General features: G+C 37.7%; 1 protein-coding gene across 1 annotated transcript in view; it reads left to right on the top strand.

The window, feature by feature from the left end:
- LOC145323007 (neuropeptides capa receptor-like) overlaps positions 1-21,722 on the top strand; it is a 39,245-nt gene extending 17,523 nt beyond the window's left edge. Inside the window, exons 5-9 of the mRNA XM_080165394.1 lie at positions 1,389-1,462; positions 4,313-4,377; positions 16,101-16,186; positions 20,507-20,547; positions 21,567-21,722. Coding sequence (XP_080021520.1) covers positions 1,389-1,462; positions 4,313-4,377; positions 16,101-16,186; positions 20,507-20,547; positions 21,567-21,722 — 422 coding nt within the window. The remainder of the gene's footprint in view (positions 1-1,388; positions 1,463-4,312; positions 4,378-16,100; positions 16,187-20,506; positions 20,548-21,566) is intronic.
- The last annotated feature ends 1,743 nt before the right edge of the window (positions 21,723-23,465 follow it).

Below are 23,465 nucleotides of genomic sequence, written 5' to 3'. Positions count from 1 at the left end.
TGTTTATGGTCCGATTTCCAAAATTTTTTCAGTTAAAGATATAAAAATTAAATTTTCTATCGTTTAAAGAAAACAACTATGACGGTCAGAATTGCCTCTTTTCAGGTTTTTGGCTATTTTTATATTTTTTACATTTTTCCTCATATCTTTGGTGTTTATGGTCCTTTTTTTTAAATTTTTGTAGTTAAACATATCAAAATTAAATTTCCCGTTATTTTGAGCATCCACTATGTAATTTACTTTAACCATCAGCCAGTTTATCATAGTACTGAAATATAAATATTAAGAAATTAAAAACTAATGTTGAAAAGGTTTCGTGATTTTTTCCTAATATACATGCTTTTGACAACTAATATCTAAATTCTTATTTAATTGTTTGTGCTTCGCTACTTATGGATGTTGTCATCCTTGTTTTAGCCTGACTGACAGACCAACCGACCAAGTAAATAATAGTTTGTGCATTGGTATAGTGAATTTACGTTACTGACTCATAGACGGAAAGACGAAGTGAATTATAGAGTAGCTTCGCTACTAAAAAAACCTGAGGTATAGACGTACAGTCGGGTCTGATTCACGAATATAGGAGGAAAAAAATTGTATTAATCATCAATAGAGTAAATCAATTTTAAAGGTAAAAAAAACTTCACATACCATTTTTGAGATTATTCATCTTTTTTTAACGATATCTTATTGTAATAGAATGATTACAATAAGAAAAATGTTTTAAAAAATTTAGAAGACTGCTGAAATGATAAATATTTTCCAACCCAACTTTTTGTATATTAACCTATTCCATTATTTTGTGTTCATTTATTTTTTTTGGCTAGACTAGCTAAATATATATTTGTGAATAATATTTGATCAGATTATGTTACAAGCCTATTCGTCATAATTATGATGCATTTCCCTAAAAATCAGGAATAATAGATGTATAAACCCTAGATGCACTGTCAGACACTATAATTTTTCGAAAGCTATCTTTATCCTAAGAAATTCAACTTTTTATATGTGACTAAAGATTATGATAAAGTTGAAAATAATTGCCCTTTTAAAACAAAATATGTACACATTCTAACTAATTATTTGGCCGGATTGTTCCTTTAACCATGTTCATATTACTTCAATTTACTGAGTAAGAATTTACATCTAGGAAAGGTTATTTCAGTATGGCTTCGAAACCGATTAACATCCGTTGGATTATAGGCGGTTCTCAGCAATATAAAAAATTGTCTAGTATCATAATATTATATCCAGTTTTCTACGAATATAAAATGTACAATTTAAAATGGTTTAAATCTAATAATTGTACATTATTATCCGCGGAAAGCTGTCTATAATACTATATGCGATAGATAACTAATTTCAATAACTAATTTCTTTTTATTTAGTGATGCCAGGAGAGTTGTATCAGATGTGGCATCAGTATCCTTGGCCTTTTGGAGAACTTATCTGTGATGCTAAGGTACAAAGGGGGGAATTTTTCGCGTATTTTCTTTTGCAAATTTGTGTGTAACGGTGTATTCAAATGCTCTTATTAAGTCAAACTGTTCTTAATTATGACCAAACACTCAGTATAATTAAAAACAGTTTGACTTAATAAGAGCATTTGAATAAACCGCTACACACAACTTTGCCGAAAATAATGACGCAAAAATATGACCCGCTTTTTAACCAACCGTTTTATAGTAATTATTTACAAAATTTCTTAATTTCTTTTTTTATTTGCCTTTTTTAGCCAAAACTAGGAAAAAAGTAGAAAATTATAGTGGAAGTAAATTTGTTGAAGCAGCTTATAGTACCTATAAGAATTGACGTCATACAATAAATATGACCAATGATTGACAAGTATACATTTATATTGACCAATGGTAAAATGTATACGGGCCTATCATTGGCCATTTGTATTGTATAACGTCATTTATTACAGGCACTATAAGCTGCTTTAAAGATGTTGTTTACATTTTTTTTTACATATAACTGTCTGCAAGGAAATGTAAAAAAATGTATACCTTTACAAAGAAAATTCATTCTGAACTTATTGCATGAATATTTTGTCATAGTTGTTCTATTCTAAGGCACTTATTACATAACCTTCAACCTTTGTCAATATCAATATTAAAACTTTTACTACAGTTTAATGATATAAATATAAATAATTTAGGTAAACGAAGATTTTACTTCTCTTAACAAAAGTCTTCACAGCATAAAATTCTAAAGAAATAACTTTCTCGTATTCATTCGAATCCGGTGGATAGGAACCGGTTCTCATCCATACGAAAAAACTATGTCTAGCATCGAATATATCCAGATTTCTACGAATATAAAAATGTACAATCATAAGATTAAAACCAGTTTTTTAGCCGGTGCCTTCATAACTATTCTTTTTCTGAAATTTGGAAGATTTTTTTCTGACAAATGTGCAAATACATTTTTTTTGATCAAGTCGATACTACTAAAAACGCTGTATACTATCTCAATGGATATATAATACGTGGATATAGGGGCTATATCACTTACACATCCAGCAAATTTACAGTTGATGTTGTGACATGGCATTTTTTGTCATAATTTTAGATTGCTGATAAATTACTCAGGTATTGGTCAGAATTTTCTATGGTCAGAGGAGGGTATGGGGTGAAGTCATAAAGAGGGGGTATTTATATTAGTCAGCTGGAATAAAAATTTAGTCAGGGTATGCTAGAACTTCTAGAACAATATCCACGTATTCTATATCCATTACTATCTTGCAAGAACTGTACAAGTTTTCCCAAAATGAATGAAAATTTAAACATAAATTACCCATTAAATAGGATATTGAAGGCAATTATAGCAATTAACATGTTATTAAATGATAATGTACGTATTTGGATTTATTTAATCCTTTAAATATTAATTTTTAAAGACGTACATCGCAATTATAAAAGAATCTTACCGCAAACTTTTTTATATGTATTTATAAACGATTTGTTTTCCAAATATATTTATTAATCAATTGTTAAAAAACACAAATAATATCTCATCTAAATAAGAGTACGGTAAAACGAAAAAGCATAATAAATCGAAGCTAAAATTTGAAGACCAGATAAAAAGGTCGACATTACTATTCATTCACAGCCTAAAAGATAGCTAAAACCACGAAATGTTTTTTTCAAAAATTAAATCAGCACCTTTCTATCATTTAATTTTATTATTTTTGTGTCCGAATTTATATACAGGGATCTAAAGGGATAAGACAATGGCTGATAAATTGATGTACATAACCAATCATGGCTAACAAATAATCCCTTTTTGTAAATTAAAATTAGTGGTTGAAACACTTGACTTATTAAGCTAACCAAATTCAGTAAAAGTCCCAAAAGTTGTTAAGCCAACGAATAAGAAAACGTACATGTTGTAAAAATTTGGGGAATAGTGTAATAACCAGCCCATTGTCCCCTTTCTCTTTCTTAGTAATATAGTATTGTAAAACGCAAAAAATGGCAAAAATATTTAGACTTTTTGTATTTTATGTGCAGCAACTTAATTTGTTTGTACAAAAAACTGTCACTTTATATCTGACTAGTGGCTTCGCCCCTAGCCTCTAGGGGCTTTGCCCCAAGAGGTATAATTACATCTTCTATTACTTACCCAGCAGAACGGATCACAAATTTTCGCACCTACCCAGCAGGAAAACATTTTGCGATTAAATTCGCGAAATTCGTAAAATTCGTAAATTTCGTAAAATTCGTAAAATTCGTAAAATTCATAAAATTCGTAAAATTTGTAAAAAAAAAAAAAAAAATTGGGGGGGATTTTTTTGTTTTTGGGGGGGTTGGGGGTGTCCCACCCCCCAAGAAAATAGCTTAAAACCACCGCAGGACCAATAGGTACATTCCCTGAAGAGTAGAGCCCATTCGGTTCAGCTGTTACCGAGATCTTAAGCTTCAGACGGACAGACGGACAAACATCGTTCTACTTTGTATTATAGATAGTTAATGCTAAACAAACTTTTTAATAGCATTGTTCTACATATATTTATGCAGAGAGAAGGAGGGGACAATGAATTGTTTATTACACTAGTCCCCAAAGTTTTATAATAGCGTTTTCTTATTTATTGGCTTTACAAATTTAGGGACTTTAGTGAATTTTGATTAGTTGGTTTCTTAAGTTGAGTGTTCAAACCTTTTAACCACTAAATATAATCTACATAAGGGGTAATTTTGTGTAAAATTATTCGGGTTTTACATCAATTTATCGGCCATTGTCTTTTCCCTTTAGATCCCCAATAGTTTTACATATATGAGATTAGGATTGAATAACTTTTTTATTTTAGATAATTATCACTGAGAGTGTTAATTATGCTTCTATCCTCACCATTATGGCTTTCACTGTCGAAAGGTAGGAATTTTATTTGGGTATACATATCTTTAATTTTCTCGTATTCATTTAAATCCGGTGGATAGGAACCGATTCTCATCTATACGAAAAAACTATGTCTAGCATTGTATTATATCCAGCTTTCTACGAATATAAAAATGTACAATCATAATATTAAATCCAGTTTTATTAGCCCGTGACTTTGGCACCTCGGGGCTAAAAAACTGGTTTTGATCTTATAATTGTACATTCTATATCTGCGGAAAGCTTTTTATAATACGATGCGAGGAATAACTATTATTAGCTAAATTAGAGTAAACACTGGAGAGGGTTGAATAACTGTTTCTCCCCATCCTGGGTAAAGGGAATGCTATTCTGACAAACAATTATAAAGAAAAATTTCCCCACAACCCACGTCCCTTTTTCCTCCCCTTCTTATCCACCCCTCTTCAATTACATAAAAAAACAAAATATACCCCCACCATACTTTAAAAGGTTTTGTGATTTTTTGTAGAATTGATTGTTAGAATAGCTACCCCTGCTCCCCATCACAATGTCCTTGTGCCGTCATTCAATTGGGTCATTCAAAATAAACCAATATGGTGAGGTGTGTATTAACACAGCCAAGTAGAAGGAAATAGTTTGGTAGCAGACGAATGAGGTAATTGAAAAAGGAAGGGAGGTAGTTATCTGTATTTACATCTATACTATAGATCTGTTGGAGCTACTTCATAATATACATTTTCTGTCACCTCGTCATGCAGTCTGTTCATTCTATATATAGGATAGGCTGCTAATTTTTTAGTGAATTTACGTTTGCGAATTCTTAGCGAACATGTACAATGTACATACATACAGATAGACATTCTGATACTTTAGTTTATTGACAAATTTTTAAAACTAGCAGATGCATTCTTAACTAATGACGTGATAACAGATTTGACAAAGGATAGCAAAGTTTTTTAAAGGAAAAATAATCGCTTTTGTATAGTTTAGATAAGTTATATTGGATTTCATATTGTTTGTTATATTTTGTAAGTTGCAGAGTTATAAAGAAAGTTTTCTGTTTACTTTAATCCATTCCTTCTTTCTTTCTTTCAAAAATTGAATCATTAAGTTTGCGGTTTGTGTCTTTGTGTGCAGAAAAATTGAGGGATTTAGGGGATAGGACATTGGATAATATAATTATGTTTTCCGGTCCAAACTATGATAAGCAAAATTATTCCTGCTGTATGCAATTATTTGGATACTGCTACTTTAACCAGATTTAATGAAATTCTCCAAAGTTATAAGCCTACGAACGTGTTTATAAACATTACAGGACCTGTACAGTTTAGTATTCAATGTTCCAAGGAGGTAGGGGACATTAGGCTGTTAATTTCACTAAACCCCAAAGTTTTAAAATAACGTTACTTATTCGTTGGCTTAACAACTTTGGAGACCTTTATTGAATTTTGATGGGTAACTCTTTAAGTTGAGTGTGCAAACGTTTCAACCATTAATTGTAATCTTCGATGGAGTGATTTTGTGTAATATCATTGTCTTATCCCTTTGGGTTTCTGAGTATGTTCCCTTCCTCCCTGGGAAAGATTAGACTTGTTTCTATGTTCTTTAAAACTTTAGAAGAACATTCAGACTCATCATATTACTCAGAGATATAGATAACTATTCTCATAGTTTTATTTGCCAACTTGTAGTCTGAGACGTTAAGGGTTTGAGTCTTTCATTTTCTATATAGAGAGGTATGTTTGTAGTGGAAATGGGGTATTCCTGTCAAGTTTCTTTTAACAATTAATAAAAATTCTAAAATCTTCCAAAAAAAAACTATAAATCTTCTAAAAATGACTACCTCCGGGAAATAAATGAATATTTACATCCACTATTTAAGGGGTTGTTTATATTGGAATGAATATAGTATAAAATAAGTGGATATTATTACAGGGGAAATTTTGTCTTCAATTTAGGTTGCTACAATAGTGCTCATTTACTGGTCTGTACGTTCCTCCGGTAGTAGGGGAGGGTAAAAGTGGTGTAAGTTATCGTTATATTAGCCATTTTGAAGGACCATTTTATTAGAGTAAGTGAGAATCTGGTGCAATAACAAAGTCATATTGGTCTGGTCTTTTTTTCATTACTTGATTTGAGAAAAAATTATGGAAAAATATTTCATATCCCTATATCTGTAAGAGTATTGGACATTTTTTTGTTACAAAAGTGTCAATCAAAGTTGGAAGTACCTCTTATGTGATGCCCTTAACTTTTATGTAAGCTAAATTTTTAAGAAAGTACTTTTTGATCAGAAATTTTTTACTTGTATCTAGAAGCCATAAAAAACATTGGACGATCTCTCTCAGAGTGCCTAGTCGGGTCGCTGGATTAAAACTGGTTCTCAGCCATATTAAAAATCATTAAACTAATACTAGTTTTAGTAAACTAGGCATTCTCTTCCTCGGTTCTAATGGAAACTGATGGAATTTTCAACCTGTCAAAATATCTAAGTATATTCTATATCAATTAATCCAATTGTGTCAATGTGTATCCACGCTACTACAACCGTTTACAGCCTTGTTGCCTTACATAAATACCATATGAAAGAGTTTTTTTTTCAACTTTTCATATAAAATTCAAGTGGAGTTCGTTATTAACCGAATTTAAAATGCATTAGAAAGAAGGGCTTAGCAGCCGCGCGTCAGCCGCTTGTAGGCTTTAGGAAAATTAACTTTTTACAATTTTAAAAATCAGTTGGAAGTCTAAACCTGACCCAAATATCACAATACCACTTTTCAAAAAATAAAGCATCCAAGCAGGATTGGATTTTACGCTTAGTAGGTTCGAAATAAAATTATCCACCTAGTAATCGCTCATTTTTAGAGTAGCTCATGCAAAAAGTGGATGGCCACAAATAAGCATAACCTTACAAAAAAGGTATAGAAAATACGATAATTTAAAAGTTTTTTTTATGGTGTGGTATCCGCCTAGGGTAAATGGCAGACACCAGAGTTCGAATAAAGACTACGGCAGTGTGAACAGACGTGGACACCTTACTATAGAGAAGCTACGCTTCTCTAGCATTCACTAGACAAGAATCAACATCTATTTCAGTTGTCACTTTATTGGAGGTTTAAAGGATACTAAAGCTATATACAACAAACAATAACTACATGGATAGGAAATAAATGATCATAACATAAAAGCATTATAATACATATACAATAGTCAGTTTGGGCAATCATGATTCCCCATCCCTGGAAAGGGTGGGGGGAATTAAGAATACAGTTAACCATAATATAAATACATGTGGATTAGGAATAAAGATAGTTAAAGATAAATCATACAGTAAAACATAGATAATTGCAATGGTTAGGTAGATGGCTATCCCTGTCTGGGGCAGGCAGGATAGCCCATGGAGCAGCACAATAGGTAGATAAGCATAGAGGGGTTGAGTGGTAGGTCTGGGTACTGAAGAGGGAAGGTTTGATGATTACTTGTGACAACAACAGTCTGTGTGGGGGTGATTCTATCAGGTGAGGGCAGGTTTAGATCCTTTATCCTCAGGGTTGAGGTGGTGCTGATAACTTGGTGGTTGAAGGGGAAGGTTCCGGTGCTTAAGATGGGAGAGGGAGGGGTAACACCCCTCCCTCCATTTGCAGGACAACTGTGAGATGAAATCAGTACCGTTATCTGACATATTTTCAGGTGGCTTTATAATTGTAGAATAACAGGATTTAGCTAGGTGCGTAGCATCACTATAATGTCTTGGTTTCTGCATGGTCCAGAGCTGCCGCATACCACAACTCTCCCCTCGGAAGGCTGGAGGGGTTGTCTGCACCGCCAGACTTCTGACAGTGGTTGCGGCCTTCAGTTTGTTGTCCTTGTGGAATGGGTCCGCCAGGATACCAGTTGCTGGACGGTGGTGGACTCCAGCCCTCCCCAGGTCTAACGGAATCGGCTATATCTGCTGGAGTAGCTGGTCCTGTTGGATATTCTGGCCGTTGGATGTGTACCTCTGAGGCCACCCTGGCAACCTCCAGGGGTGGCACAGCACATGAGGGGGCTTGGACCAACAGCCGCCTGGTATACACCTCTTCAGGTTTCTCCACTGGGCTGGTGGTCTCCATCGTGTTGGTCACCTTGCTGCTGGCAGGCTGGCTACTGGATGCAGGCGCAGTTTCTTCGCCCTCGGGGCTGGTCAGGTTCATTCGGCTTCCAGGGTCTCTGTCAACGCGGGCAGGTGGTGGTTGCCATACTGTAGGAGCGTTGCCTCCTTCAGGCTCATTCTGGACATTGGCAGGGTGGTGCATGGCAGTCCGACCTGCGGGGTAGGGAAAGGTAACAGTCCATCCTTTATGCCGGAGGCTGTCTTGGATCTGCAAGGGTGGCTCCGCTCTAGTTGGCTGGGAGACAGGCCCATCCACGGACACTGCTGCTGGTGGACTGGAGGCACAAGGCTCCGGATTTCCTCCCCTAGCCTGAAGGGGTCCAGGCACATTGTCTCCATCTTGGGTAGACATAATTGTTGGGGATCCTCTACTTCTATGGTTAGGCTCGGCACTTGGCGCATCTAGTTGTGTTACTCCCCAGGCAGCGGTCAAAGCTTCTTCAGTTTGGCTGGTAATGGCTGATACCCTGGCTCCTGGGGCAGATGCAGGGGGCGCAGGCAAGTTTGGCCCAGCCCAAACTTCCTGGTACACCAGTGCAATACAATTACCCTGGCTTGGTTGAGGGAGGTAGACAGCTGGATGCAGTTGAGGGTGAGGGACAGCTGGACTCTCCCTGCTGGCTGGGGGCTCTGGCTGGCTGGGGGTGACGGGTGTCACCCCTTCCTCTGGGGCTGCGGGCTCATTCCGGGGTCCAGGTATCTCGGTGGCGGCGACGGTTGTCGCCCCAGGCACCAGTGTGGGGGCGCTGGATAGCACCCCCCAGTCTTCACAGGGGTCCAGGTCTCTCGGTGGCGGCGACGGTTGTCGCCCCAGGCACCAGCGTGGGGCGCTGGATAGCACCCCCCAGTCTTCACAGGTGGCGGCGACGGTTGTCGCCCCAGACATCAGCTTGGTGGTGCAGGGAAGCACCTCTCGTTCCTTCCAGGTGGCGACGCCGGTTGGCGTCCCATACATCGACTCAGACTCGCTGGCTAGCGCCTCTTGCCTCTCCCACTTGGCGGCCGCCAGGGCCTCCTCGTACACCGTCCCGGTGGCGCTGGGTAGCGCCCCTCGGCTCTTGCTGGGGGTGACAGGGGTTACGGACACCGGTCCCCTGTGGTTGCGGCTGAGGTCCAGGCCAACCCGGTTGGGTTCAGCCGCTCCTCCCAGCACGTTGATCCTGGCCACCATGGTCCCAATCTGAGACACAGACTCCTGGGTAGCCGCGGCCCCAGCGGCGGCAGCTAGTTGGGGTGACGGCTGGGCATCTCCCTCCAGGTGGACCTGGGTGGCAGACTGGTTGCATGCAGGTTGTTGGGCGGCCTGGTGTTTCTTCATTGCCCGGTCCCAACCGGTTCTACACTTGGCGGCTGTGTGGCCGTTGAAGCGGCAGCGCCCCTTCGTCCAGCTGGGTCCCATCAGGCCGGCTTCCCCAGGGTGTATCAACCTGCCAGGTCTCTCCTCCTCCAGTTGGGGCACCAGCTGACAAACAGGGTCTCCCCTACTAGGGGTCAGGCGGTGCTGGGCTGCTTGTGGTGGCTCCTTGGTTACATTCAGCCTCCTCCCCATACACACAGGTTCCTTCCATCCAACAGCGGCTCTCCTCCCCTGGGTGGCGAGGCCAGCCTCGGCCTTAGCTTCTGCAGGTGCTTCTCCACATGAGGGATCCTGCCTCTGGGTATGCCAGGTGGTTGGTAGCAAAGGCCGTTGATGGTGCCAGTCGGAAAGGGGGCTATGATCTCTGGGGGGTACCTGTGGCCAGTGTGTGGACAGGTACCCACAGGTGGACCAGCAAGGCCCAGAAGATGCCATACTGATGGTAGCCTGAACTGTATTCCGGACTGTCAGCAGACTGTTGGTAGCCACCTGAGTTGGGCCAGAGTCGCCAGCTGGTATTGCGTCCCTGCCAGGCTCCGTCAGCTGCTGGTGGGGAGCCCCTGCGGTGGTTCTGGTTTTGGCAAGGGGTGGCCTTCTTATTGACTTCCCTGGTTGGAGCTCTGCATCCTGGTGGGCCTCCATCTTCAGCAGCATGGGGGAACTTGGCTGGGACATGTGCAGTGGTTCAACAGAGTAGCGGCATCTGGTCTTGGAGTGTGGGGGAACAGCCTCACTGCTGCTGGTCAACCCTGCTCCCTCCGTGCTGGGTAAAGTCTTCCACTGCAGCAGGTCACCAGTCCCCATCCTTAGGCCAGTCCCCAGTCGTTCCATGCCTGGGGGCTCCCAGGGAGGCTTGGGTGGCGGCTCCCCCACCCCCAGGTACGCGTCGGGCATCTGGGTGAAGAGCCTATTCCCCTGGGACAGCTCCCCATCCTCCAGCTTGGTGAGGCCAGCGCCAGGGAGGACCTTTCCACCCCAGAAACAGGTGGTACTGGCCCTAGGGCTGGGCCCCGTTGGAGTCTCAGTTCTGGTGGTAGTGTCCATCTTGGGGCTGGCCACTAAGTCTCTGAAGCTTGTCACCTTCTCATTAGGCTCAGTTGCATCGTTCAACACCCCCAGGAGGACACCTACAGGTTCAGCAATCCCCAGTCCAGTATTGCTATTTCTCGTGCGTTGAGCACCAACTGAACAGGAGCTGTGCAGCGGACATTCAGTCACCCTTCCAGACAAGGGCATCTCAGGGACCAGGGGTCTGTGACCTGGCATGTGTTTGATGTTCACTGTACTCAACACAGTAGGCCAAAGTAATAACAGAAGTAGTATCTTGTAGATATAGAAGCAGAGTAGAGTAGCCGCGCCGCAAGGAGGTTCGAGCCGGCTCACCCCTAGTATAAATACTATAGCTGTGTAATTAGGGTGGTAGTCCACGTAGCCGTAGGCTCGGTCCTCCTGGCTCAAGAGTTTCTGTGGCTGGCGCGCCCCCATGATAAGTAGCAGGGGGTTGGTCTGTTGGTGCCAGCGTCTTGTTTAACTGTTGAGCCTGGGTTGTTCTCCTTTCCAGTATAGCTCTTGATTTCTGTGGTGACCAGCGGATCTTAGCTTAAAGGTAACAGGGAATATGTTAGGCATCCACAGATGTCTCTAGGAGCGTATCCGCTAGTAGATATATGGATAGGTAGGCTATCTATATATATACATGGCTACACGCCCATATATATATATATACGTGTATAGGAATATCCCCAGAGCTAGCTAGCTTTTCCTCCTTGCTCCAAAAAAATCACGCTTCCGCTGTATATAGTTCACAACTATGAGGGTCGATGGTCCAGGTACACACCACCACTGCCCAGTGTGGGGCAGCAAGTCAGGCTATGTCCACAGGGTGGGCGTACTTTCGTTCAGTTACCATATCAGTTTCCAGTGTTGTTTGGTGAGGTTAGTATTCACTTGCTTGTACCCATGATACAAAAAAAACAACATTATTTATCACTTGGGTACTTATATATACATATATTTGTTTCACTAACCACTCAGCTTTGAAGTAGGGTTGGCAGGGCTAGGAGATGTTGAGGGTCTGAGCGGGTTTAAGGAACTGGTTTAGTTTTCCTTATCACACTGTAGACAGGGAGGGAGGAGCTTGCAAGTTTTTCTCCTAAAAAAATATCTCTGTTGTAGGCTATAGAGTGGCCCCTCTCCTGTGTGTGTGTGTGTGTGTGTGTGTGTGCGTGAAATCTCCTTTCCGTGCAGCGCGCTTACGCACCGTCAATCCGCGCACACAGATAAAACGCGCACTTGTCCCTCAACTCGCTCTCTCGTTGGTCCGCTTTGTCCGTTGAACTTATGATATTTTCCGCACTCTGTTGCGCTACCCGTGAATGGCGCTTTGTGTTCCCGGTCGCTAGCCCCACACTACAGACGGACTTAGTCTAGTGTGGGTAGGGGGGGAGCGCGTGAGGGGACGGGGGTAACTCCGTCCGTTCCCCCTGTGAGGGAGGGGGGTAACTGTGTGCTGGTGTAATAGTGCCTTTTCTTCTTAATCCTAGGCTTATCTATTATATCACCCTGATTGTATTTGCCTTCAATGGAGAGGGGCTCCTCCCTTTCCCTTGGAATAAGGGGTGTATTGTTGTTGTGCTATAGGCTTGAGGTGATTTGATTGTATATCAGGGTCTTTATTATATTACATCTAGCTTCTATTTTTGTCCTTATCACAATTGCATAACAGATTTGTTTACTAACCCTGTTCTATTTTTAGCTGTTATCACAATACACAATAAATCCAAGCCTGTTCTATTTTTAGATTTATCACAACACAACAATTTGTTTGCCAAGCTTTGCTCATAAATCTATTGTTTAGCCATCACACCAGGGTGGTAATCCCTGCAATGTGACCTAATATCTGTTTTTCTAGATGGGTGGCTGCGTTGTAGCCTCTCAGGATACTTGGAGTTGACGTAGTTTTTCTCTGTTCTGGTGCACTACACTCGTATGTTGGCTCGCAGCTTGCAGCTATGTGGCGTGTTTCAGCCTATCGGCGGCAGGGAATGTCCCGTCCTGCTAGCGCCGCTTGCAGCTATGTGGCGTGTTTCAGCCTATCGGCGGCAGGGAATGTCCCGTCCTGCTAGCGCCGCTTATCCAAATCCAGCTGATGGCGGCAGGGAATGTCCCGTCCTGCTAGCGCCACTGGTTCGGATCCTGCTATCTCTTGCAGTAAAATTGGCCTATTTTCAGCCGTTTACACTTATTTGGCTTGTTTCAGCCGGTCCGCAGGCCTGTTTCAGCCTTTTGAGCGCTCAATTCTCCGTTAGATGTCGGCGCTTCTCGCGGTTCTTCGTCAAGTTTCACTTCCACAACTGCCGGATGCAGAGTTAGACTTGCTGTCCAGGGTGGGTAATTCAGGTTGCTTGTGTCAGTTTTGCCAGTTTCACTGCTGGGAGTACCTTAGCCTCAGATGCGCGTCTGCTCTACACTTGTGGTTCGCCGTAATCTCACACAGCTGTCACCAAAAGTTGTGGTATCCGCCTAGGGTAAATGGCAGACACCAGAGTTCGAATAAAGACTACGGCAGTGTGAACAGACGTGGACACCTTACTATAGAGAAGCTACGCTTCTCTAGCATTCACTAGACAAGAATCAACATCTATTTCAGTTGTCACTTTATTGGAGGTTTAAAGGATACTAAAGCTATATACAACAAACAATAACTACATGGATAGGAAATAAATGATCATAACATAAAAGCATTATAATACATATACAATAGTCAGTTTGGGCAATCATGATTCCCCATCCCTGGAAAGGGTGGGGGGAATTAAGAATACAGTTAACCATAATATAAATACATGTGGATTAGGAATAAAGATAGTTAAAGATAAATCATACAGTAAAACATAGATAATTGCAATGGTTAGGTAGATGGCTATCCCTGTCTGGGGCAGGCAGGATAGCCCATGGAGCAGCACAATAGGTAGATAAGCATAGAGGGGTTGAGTGGTAGGTCTGGGTACTGAAGAGGGAAGGTTTGATGATTACTTGTGACAACAACAGTCTGTGTGGGGGTGATTCTATCAGGTGAGGGCAGGTTTAGATCCTTTATCCTCAGGGTTGAGGTGGTGCTGATAACTTGGTGGTTGAAGGGGAAGGTTCCGGTGCTTAAGATGGGAGAGGGAGGGGTAACACCCCTCCCTCCATTTGCAGGACAACTGAGAGATGAAATCAGTACCGTTATCTGACATATTTTCAGGTGGCTTTATAATTGTAGAATAACAGGATTTAGCTAGGTGCGTAGCATCACTATAATGTCTTGGTTTCTGCATGGTCCAGAGCTGCCGCATACCACAATGGTACTTTTCGTTGAAAGTGTTATTACAATGCAATGGATATAGAACATATGTGTGTATTATGACAGGGTTGTTAACATGAACATCCTATTTTGGTCAGTTCGTTAATCCATTGGGAGGAGGAGAGGGGATGGGGTAAAGGATGTGGATGGAGGGGATCGTTATTTTTGCGATTTACAAATTTCACTTTATTAGAGTACATGATCAGATCATCTGTCTGGTGTAAGATCCATGTAATGATAAATCTGTTGTGTTTACCTGCTGTAATTCCGCCTACAAGTTGCAAAACTGCAGAGGTGTTTACTGCATTAGATTAGCATTTTTGGTTGCGGCTAGCAGTCCAATAACCTGCTGAATACATAATTGGTTGACGAGCCCTGTTTAAATGTTTAATGAAATGTTGAATGCATATGAAAGGCTTTTTATTTTTAATAGTATGAATTTAAATTTCATAATCGTACAAAAGAACTTGGTTCTCTCCAATATTTTGAAAGAATAATTATGTTCAGAGGTAGCGTATATAGCTTTCTATAATTCGAAGTAGTAATTAAAAATATAATAAATTTTAGGCAGTATTTAATTAACAAGAACAAGGATGACAACATCCATAAGTAGCGAAGCCCAAACAAATTTTTGGATGAACAAACAGAAAAAGTGAGTTACAGAGCAGATGTTTAGTTCTCACAACAAAGATTATTAGATATATGCAAAAAATGCCTAGAAAATCACGAAATCTTTAAAGAATAACGTTCATGTCTCTTAAAGCATAACCGACACACAGACGGACAAAGCAATGTATAGATTAGATGTGCTTATGTGATAGAAATCTCTACTAAAAAATCCAGCTCTCTATATTTGATAGCAGCCGAGCCAATCACATTTTCCCTTCAGACTGACTAACGGACAGATAAAGTTAATTATAGAGTAGCCCTGTGGTGCCGTAACCCAAATTAACCCAACCAAAGGTAAAACTAAAACCCCCATTACACCCCCATTCACAATTTCCAACAAAAAATAATGGGATAGGGGGGCTCTTATCTCTCGGAGACTTTGAAAGAAATCGCCAGACGTTATTACTTCATCAGCAAAAAAAAATTAATAAAGAATATATATTAGTTAACATTTAAAATTTTGGAATTTGATTAGCTTTTACACCTTAACGACATGAAATTTTTTTTTTGGCCAAAAAAGTAAATTTGTAGAATTCTAAGATTTTAATGGAAAATAAAATTATTATATAATCATGCTTACAATAAATATTTTATCAAAATGTAACAAGATAATCAACCTACACAATAATCTAATTAAGTTTTATAATGTATATAAAATCTTTCTTTAATATACTTAAAATCCTTCAAATTTAAACAAAGAAAAATAATTTTGTTTCTTAATATTACTAATTAACACACAGTTTTTTAGAATAAAATATTTTTTTTCTTTCAGCGCTTATTATATTAAGATTAGGGTCTGTCTATATGTCAGTCCATTTCTAGTCAAGTGTTATAGTGATCTCATTACGACAAAATAGTCTTAATTATAACCAAATGTATATATATATGAAATGGTTCATAATTAAAAAAAGTTTGAATTAATAAGAACATTTGACTACAACCCAACACCCAACTTTGCGAAATTAAGCGAAAAAATTAACCTCTTTGTATCATGGATCTGCAGTCGCGAGTCAGCATCGCATTAGCCGATAGTTTAGTAAATGTGCTAAAAATTTTACTAAACAGGTAGGTTGCTATTATAAGAAGAGACAATCATCCAGCTAAACGTTAAGCTTACAAAAAGCTTTGATTTCCCCGCTATTCACCGTATACTGTGAGTGTACTTACCAGTAAGAATGATAATGATGGCTCCGCTAATATTAACGTTCTTGTTTCAGGTATTTAGCTATTTGTCATCCACTTTGTTCGAGTGCCAGATCAACTACAGGGAAGGCTAAGCGGATAGTTGGAGCTGTTTGGACAGGTATACATTTTACTTTCATAAAATGTACCCTCTGGGGCTAACCCGTACCCTATATAACTAAAATCTCCTGAATTGATAAACAAAAAGAATTCCCCCCTCGGTTGTTTTCAATTTATTTAAAAATTTTGGGGTAGGGGTACTTTGTGTGAGAGCACCGATAATCGTAGATGGTTTAAGTATCTCTCTCCCCCCCCCAAAAAAAAAAAAAAAAAAAAAAAATATTGCAGACTAAAAGCTTCCCTGTGAATAAGAAATTCATTGGAAAATGTGATTAAATATATAGATAGACATTCAAACATGTATTCCATGGCTCGGTAGCCGCGTGTAAACCTCACTGAATTCGTCATATTATAGCTTTAAAATTCAGCTTGATGTCTAGATCCTAAACATACAATCCATATTTTGTCAAACTAGTGGGTTTTAAATTTGAGGCTTATGCGCAGATGCCGAGCCCTAATGTATTCATTTTTAAACATTTTGTAATATTTTGTAGACTAATTCAAATTATAAACAGTGCAGAGCACACTAGATAGAGTTTAAGATTTTATATTTGTTTCATCTGAATATTCATATAAGTAATGGAAACCAATTTTACATTTATGTAAATAAGAGTCTTTCTAAAATAGGAATAAAACTTTCTTCAATGGTGCATAGATTTCTGAAATGGTAGTTCCTATAATATTTTACTTTAATTGATTGGATTAATACCATGGAAAGTTTGTTTAAAATGGCGTAATTGGCTCAACAACTTTTGTGACTTTTCTTGAATTTTGATTGGTTGGTTCGTTAAGTTGAGTGTCCAACCACTAATTGTAATTATTAGGGATGTACATGCATAGGCCATTGTCTTATCCCTTTAGATCCCTCTGCAAATCACTGTTTTTTACTAAATGACATTTGGTAGAAGTTGTAGTTTATAAAAAAATGCTTTCTGTTCAAACTAAAAACTATTCTTATTATGAGTTTACAATATAGGTTTTTGTTGGTCTAATAAAATCGTTAGCATAAAGGTAAACAAATATTTTATAATGGCAATTTACCGATCCGTTTCTTTGTGTTGAGAAAATTAATGGTTTGAATTTGCAGCAATTAGGCACCAAATCATTTTCTTATCCAATTGCCAACAAATACACATCTCTTCTTGCATATATCTTAACATTTAAATATGTTTTTCTTATATTGAAGTACCTGGATGTGTGAGTGTATGATTGTACAAATTAGGACCTCGGGATATATTGGACTATTTCAGACAGGTTTTGAATTGGTAGATTTGTATTTTTTGTGTACTCATATAATTCCGAAGTTATTTATCGCATTGTAGTATAGACAGCCTTCCGCAGATATTAAAATAATAAATTGTAAGCTAAAACTAAGTTTTGAAAAACTTACATTAACATTATGATTTTTATTTTAATACTCGTGGAAAATTCTCTTGACCAAGGGGCCAAAGTTATTTGTTTAAAAAAAGAATTTTAGATTTTAAAGATAAATTAAATTTTGCAGAGAATGTACAAAATAGATTTTATCCCAGACAGAATTATAATAACTAGAAATTAGGAAGCTTTAATTTGATGGTATTAAATTTTAGAAATACAAGATCTTATATTTTAATTTTGTTATATAAACATGTTTTATTGAGCTTTTCTGTCTAATAAACCTTTACCTTATTAGTAGCGAAGCTACTCTATAATTTGAAATGTCCGTCTGTCCGTCTGTCCGTCTTAGTTTGGGAGAAACGTAAATTTCTCGGCTCCTATAAAAGATAAAAGGCTAAAATTTTTTGACAACATTCCTATTATTAAGGAGCACAATTAACCATGAAACATCAATGGCGGTCGGACCGCTTTTTAGCAGGTTTTAGGCTATTTTTGTGTTTTTCATATTTTTCTACATATCTTTGGTGTTTATGGTCCGATTTCCAAAATTTTTTCAGTTAAAGATATCAAAATTTAATTTCCTGTCGATTTAAGAAAACAACTATGACGGTCAGACTATCTTTAAGCAGGTTTTAGGCTATTTTTGTATTTTTCACATTTTCTTTCATACCTTTGGTGTTTATGGTCCGATTTCCAAAATTTTTTCAGTTAAAGATATCAAAATTGAATTTCCTGTCGATTTAAGAAAACAACTGTGATGGTCAGACTGTCTTTAAGCCGGTTTTAAGCTATTTTTGAATTTTTCACATTTTATTCCATACCTTTGGTGTTTATGGTCCGATTTCCAAAATTTTTTCAGTTATAGATATCAAAATTAAATTTTCTATCGTTTAAAGAAAACAACTATGACGGTCAGAATTGCCTTTTTTCAGGTTTTTGGCTATTTTCATATTTTTTACATTTTTCTTAACCCTTAACGGTCGGGGGGGGGGGCGTTGAACGCCCCCCCATCCGGTTTTTTCTATCTCATTTTCTGTGTGTGAAAGATAAAGAGCCCATAATGCTTGACTTTTTAAGTTTGGGTATGACACATAACTGAGAGTTGGAATTTTTTGAATATCTCTATCCTGGCGGGCACAGGATGCCAGCAAACCTGGCAGGGTCATCCAGGTAAAGATCAAAAATATTTTTTTGACTTAAACAAAGCATTTTATCTTACCAAAATACTAAAATATCCTCTAGTAGTACATCCTCATATTAAATACAGGTGTTCAAGTCAATTTTAGGTTCCAGGTATGATCCTGCAGGTTCTGATCCTCCAGGTCTCCAGAAATCTTTAAAAGGCTCCTGTGGCCGCAATTTTTGACTTAGAGACTTCAAATTTTAAACTTAAGCTTTTCTTACATGTCTACATAATGTATTAAAATTTCATAAAGATCCGCCGCCGTTTTCCGCCGACCGCCGACTGCGGCGGCTGGCAGCTGCCAATTACAGCTGCGGCCGCTGAAATTTATGTTTTGATATTTCAAACATAAAATTGACATAAAAATAAATATTTTCTGCAAAAAAAATTTTCTTCTAGCTTCAAAAATAAAAAAATTACAGCCGTTTGAAATTTTTAAGTAAAAAAGGACCTAAAAACAAAGGTTGTTAAATAAAAGGGTGAAGGAAGCGAAAATTGACCTTGACTTACTTAAGGTCGAAAATTCATCATAACACAGGGGACTTGCACAAAATTTTTTAGCCCTCTAGCTCTAATAGGAACTGAGATAATAGGGGGGGGCGTTGAACGCCCCCCCCCCCCCCGACTGATTAAGGTGCGGCAAGGGGCCCGACTGTAAAGGGTTAATATCTTTGGTGTTTATGGTCCGTTTTTTTAAATTTTTGTAGTTAAACATATCAAAATTAAATTTCCCGTTGTTTTGAGCATACACTATGCAATTTACTTTAACCATCAGTCAGTTTATCATAGTACTAAAATATAAATATTAAGAAATTTAAAAAAAATGTTGAAATGTTTTCGTGATTTTTTCTATTATACATGCTTTTGACAACTAATATCTAAATTCTTATTTAATTGTTTGTGCTTCGCTACTTATGGATGTTGTCATCCTTGTTTTAAATACATTTATTGCTAAATATGCTTAATTAGAGTGGGATGCTTTCAAGGTGAACACTTTTTCTCTTATCAATGTCACTGTGGCCCTTTTGGTGGGGGTTGACTCGGCAAAGACAAAACTTGGGTTAGCTTTTGTTCACCTTCAAAGCATCTCACTTAGTCCTTATCAACTGAAAGGTTTTTTAATTAACGAAGATTTTGTTTATATTTAGTCCCATTTGATTTAATATAATAATACGATTGAAAAAAACTTTATCATTCTGCTTTTTTATAGCTAACTTAATATGGGAGTTAAATGAATAAATAATTTCCCTTCCGTACTAAAATGCGTAACTATCTAACCAAATATATGTCCGAATTGTTCCTATTGATCTAAATAATTGGGTAATATCCTCTTAGAATTTTTTTTCAATTTTGAAAATTTGAGATCTATCCCCGACAGAACTATGAACTCTGGCCGCAGCGCTCGGCTCCCTAGCCTATAACCTAACCTAAAATAGTTGTTCTCTGTCAGGGTGGGGGGGGGGGGGGGGGGTTGAGTACTCAAATCAAAGAGGATAACGCCAATAAGTGAAAGAAGATCTAAACATTAAAGTAAAACAATAGAGAGGGAAAGGGTTAAATAACTGTATGTACCCACCTCGTGGACCCTGTGGTGACTTTTCATTGGGACTTTAAACATCAGACAATAGCGTTGGAAATATTATAACAGCCAAGTCCCTACAAAAGAGCAATAAATCTAGCAGACGAAAAAGGTCCCCAACACTGGATCCAGGTAGTTATCTGGATTATATGTCTATACTTTAAATATCTACTGTGTTTTAGGTGCTTTTATATCAGCTACTCCCTGGGCATATTTTACAAAGGTAAAGTTATTTTTGGTTGTAGTTATTATTCGCATCGTATTATAGACAGCTTTCCGCGGAGATTAAAATGAGAAATTATAAGATTTGTTAGCTACAACGAGGCCATGTGCCCGGGCTAACAAAACTATTATCAATTTTATGATTTTTTTAATATTAGTGGATAATGGTCTGAAATGCGATGCAATACATGATTATTCAGTATGGCTGAGTACCGGTTCTAATGCAGCTAATAATAATCGATTTAGAAGCCATACTACAAAAGATTAATTACGTTCTATTGAAAAATAAAAGTTTAGTTTGTTTTCCCTTTATTAAAAATAACTAGAAAGATGTACTATTGGATTTAATTAAATTGAATTCATTTTTGTTTTTAATCCTTTAAAATAGAACAACAATAACAGGATGAATGATTAAACTAGGGTTTGACAGCCGCGTATAAGCCTCAACTTTAAACCCGCTTGTTTACCAAAAAATAAATTCCGAGAAGATGGATAGTTTGTGTGGGAACAGCCGAGCACCAGCAAAAACTGTAACCGTTCATTAGAATTTTAAAGATAATCTTTATAGAATTCATAAATTGCACTAAAACTCTTATATTTTTCTTTTGCAAAACCTGCTCTTTTACTATGAAATGCAAAGTTGTCAAGGAAATCCGCATAGAAAAGTAACAGGATCTGTGTGTGTCTGTATATCTGTGCCGAAGAATCTCTGTTACCCTTTACAGTTTAGCTTCTCATAGGTCCAGGAAAGATTTATAACTATTTTAGGGGAGCTATCACCAACCACCAAAGAGAAATCAACCCCCAAACATTTTTAAAACTTTTTTTTAAAACGTATTTTAAAGTTGAGAGAAGGGGTCGACTTCCTCCCCCCCCCCCCCCCCACAATTAGAAGCGTATCCGCAAGTCCTATATATTTGAATTGTTCAGGTGAACTATGTGCAGTATAAGACTCATGACCTGATGGAGTCTGCCTGGTGCAGTATTCCTTTCCATGAATATTTTGAATTATTTATTCAGGTGAACTATGTGCAATACAAGACTCATGACCTGATGGAGTCTGCCTGGTGCAGCATACCTTTCCATGAAAAAGAATCTAAGGAAATTATCAAATTTTTATTTTCAAAATTATTTTTAAATTTCGCATTTATTTCTGCAAAGCAAAAACAGAATTGAACTGTTAAACTGTAAACGTTAAAATGGATTAGCATTACCTGGATCTTTCACCAGATTTCCATGTTTTCTGATAAAGAGAAACTTGCAGCGGGCTGAATTAATGATTCTCTCCTACCCCCTTAACTCCGTCACCTCCTTTACAACTGGATGAAAGAACTGGCCAATAAATGAGTTAGCAATCTAAATTAACGACAAAATTTTTTTCATGTGAAAATATCACCATGTATTTTTTTAAAATATAAATTAGATAAATGTTTTTTTTATAATAAAAGAACACAAATATAACCAAAACAAAAATTTCTTCCAAAATCTTTTGTAATAAAAGATAATCATATTGATATTTTTCCAAACATTATTATTTTGTGCATTATCTTATTTTTTCACCTGAAAAATCTCAGCATAAAAAGTACAACAAAGAAATATCTTAAACTTGAAATGAATAATAAGCTGAAATATTACCAGGATAGTAGGAAAAATTGGACTTTAAATCATATACTTTCCAACCTCCAAAAAACATTTTTTGGCATATAAACTTAGGGGACTTGATTGGGTTGAAAAAACTAAAATATTTTCTTAACATTAATACATAAAAGAGTAATTTAGGATGTACATCAACTTATCGTCCATTGGCATATTCCTGGGGATCCTAGATTATTTCAATTTTTTTGTTGTTTTTAGAAATGTAAAAAGATTTGTTTAGTATTCAGGAACACAGTAATAGTGTCTGACTGATTATGACGTAACAAACAAAAAATTAGCCAATGAGAGGCCGTTATTGACCAATGGTAAAATTTATAGTGGCCTCTCATTGGCTAATTTTTTTTGTTACGTCATAATCAGTCAGACACTATTACTGTGTTCAGTATTCAGAGATTGAGGGGAAATTTGGCTATTTATTACACTAAACCCCAATGTTTTATGATAACACTTTCTTATTCATTTGATTAACAACTTTGGGGACTTATATTGTATTTTAATTGGTTGGTTCATTAAGTTGAGTGTTAAATAATTTCAACCACTAATAGTAATCATATACAGAAGAGGTTATTTTGTGTAACGTCATTGGGGATGTACATAAATTTATCGACCATTGTCTTATCCCTTTATATCCCAGTTTAGTATTGCTGTTAGGAAAAACAGCAATAAAAAGTCTTAGTATCCTGATTTACACATCCATGTATAGTGTATATGTGTATATCATACATAAATTTTGCACATTTTATGGACAATCTTGCAAATTATTTGCCAACTTCAAAAGTTGGTCCACTTAGAATTAGAGATTAGGATTTGTGAGAATTAATACAGATTTAACTTTTTACCTACAAAATATTAACTAAATGGATGTAGAATATGCGAGGCTATCATGACAGGGGGAATCTTGTCAATTTAGGTTGCTATTACGAACCTCTTTGTTGGTAAGTTAATTCATCAAGTAGAAGAGAAGGATATTGGGTAAAGAAGATGGAAAGAAGGAATCTTTATTTAAGCCCGCTGTGTGTTTTACTTTATTAGAGAACATGAAAATCTGGTGCAAGATCCAAGTAATAATGTATCCATAATTATCTAGTACTTTCTTTATATGTTGCTCTCATATTTTCCCTCACTTATTTACTGATTCACTCAGTTTTATGTTTGCAGTGATCTCCAAGAAATATTATTTGAAAATCTATACATTTATTGTACAGAAATGTACAATACTGCTATTATATTTTCTCGTATTCATTCGAATCCGGTGGATAAGAA

This window comes from Acartia tonsa, chromosome 6, assembly GCF_053477335.1.
Source record: "Acartia tonsa isolate MP-2025a chromosome 6, ASM5347733v1, whole genome shotgun sequence".
NCBI lineage: Eukaryota > Metazoa > Arthropoda > Copepoda > Calanoida > Acartiidae > Acartia > Acartia tonsa.
The sequence above is the reverse complement of the archived record's forward strand: the minus strand, read 5'-3'. Positions and strand labels throughout refer to the sequence as shown.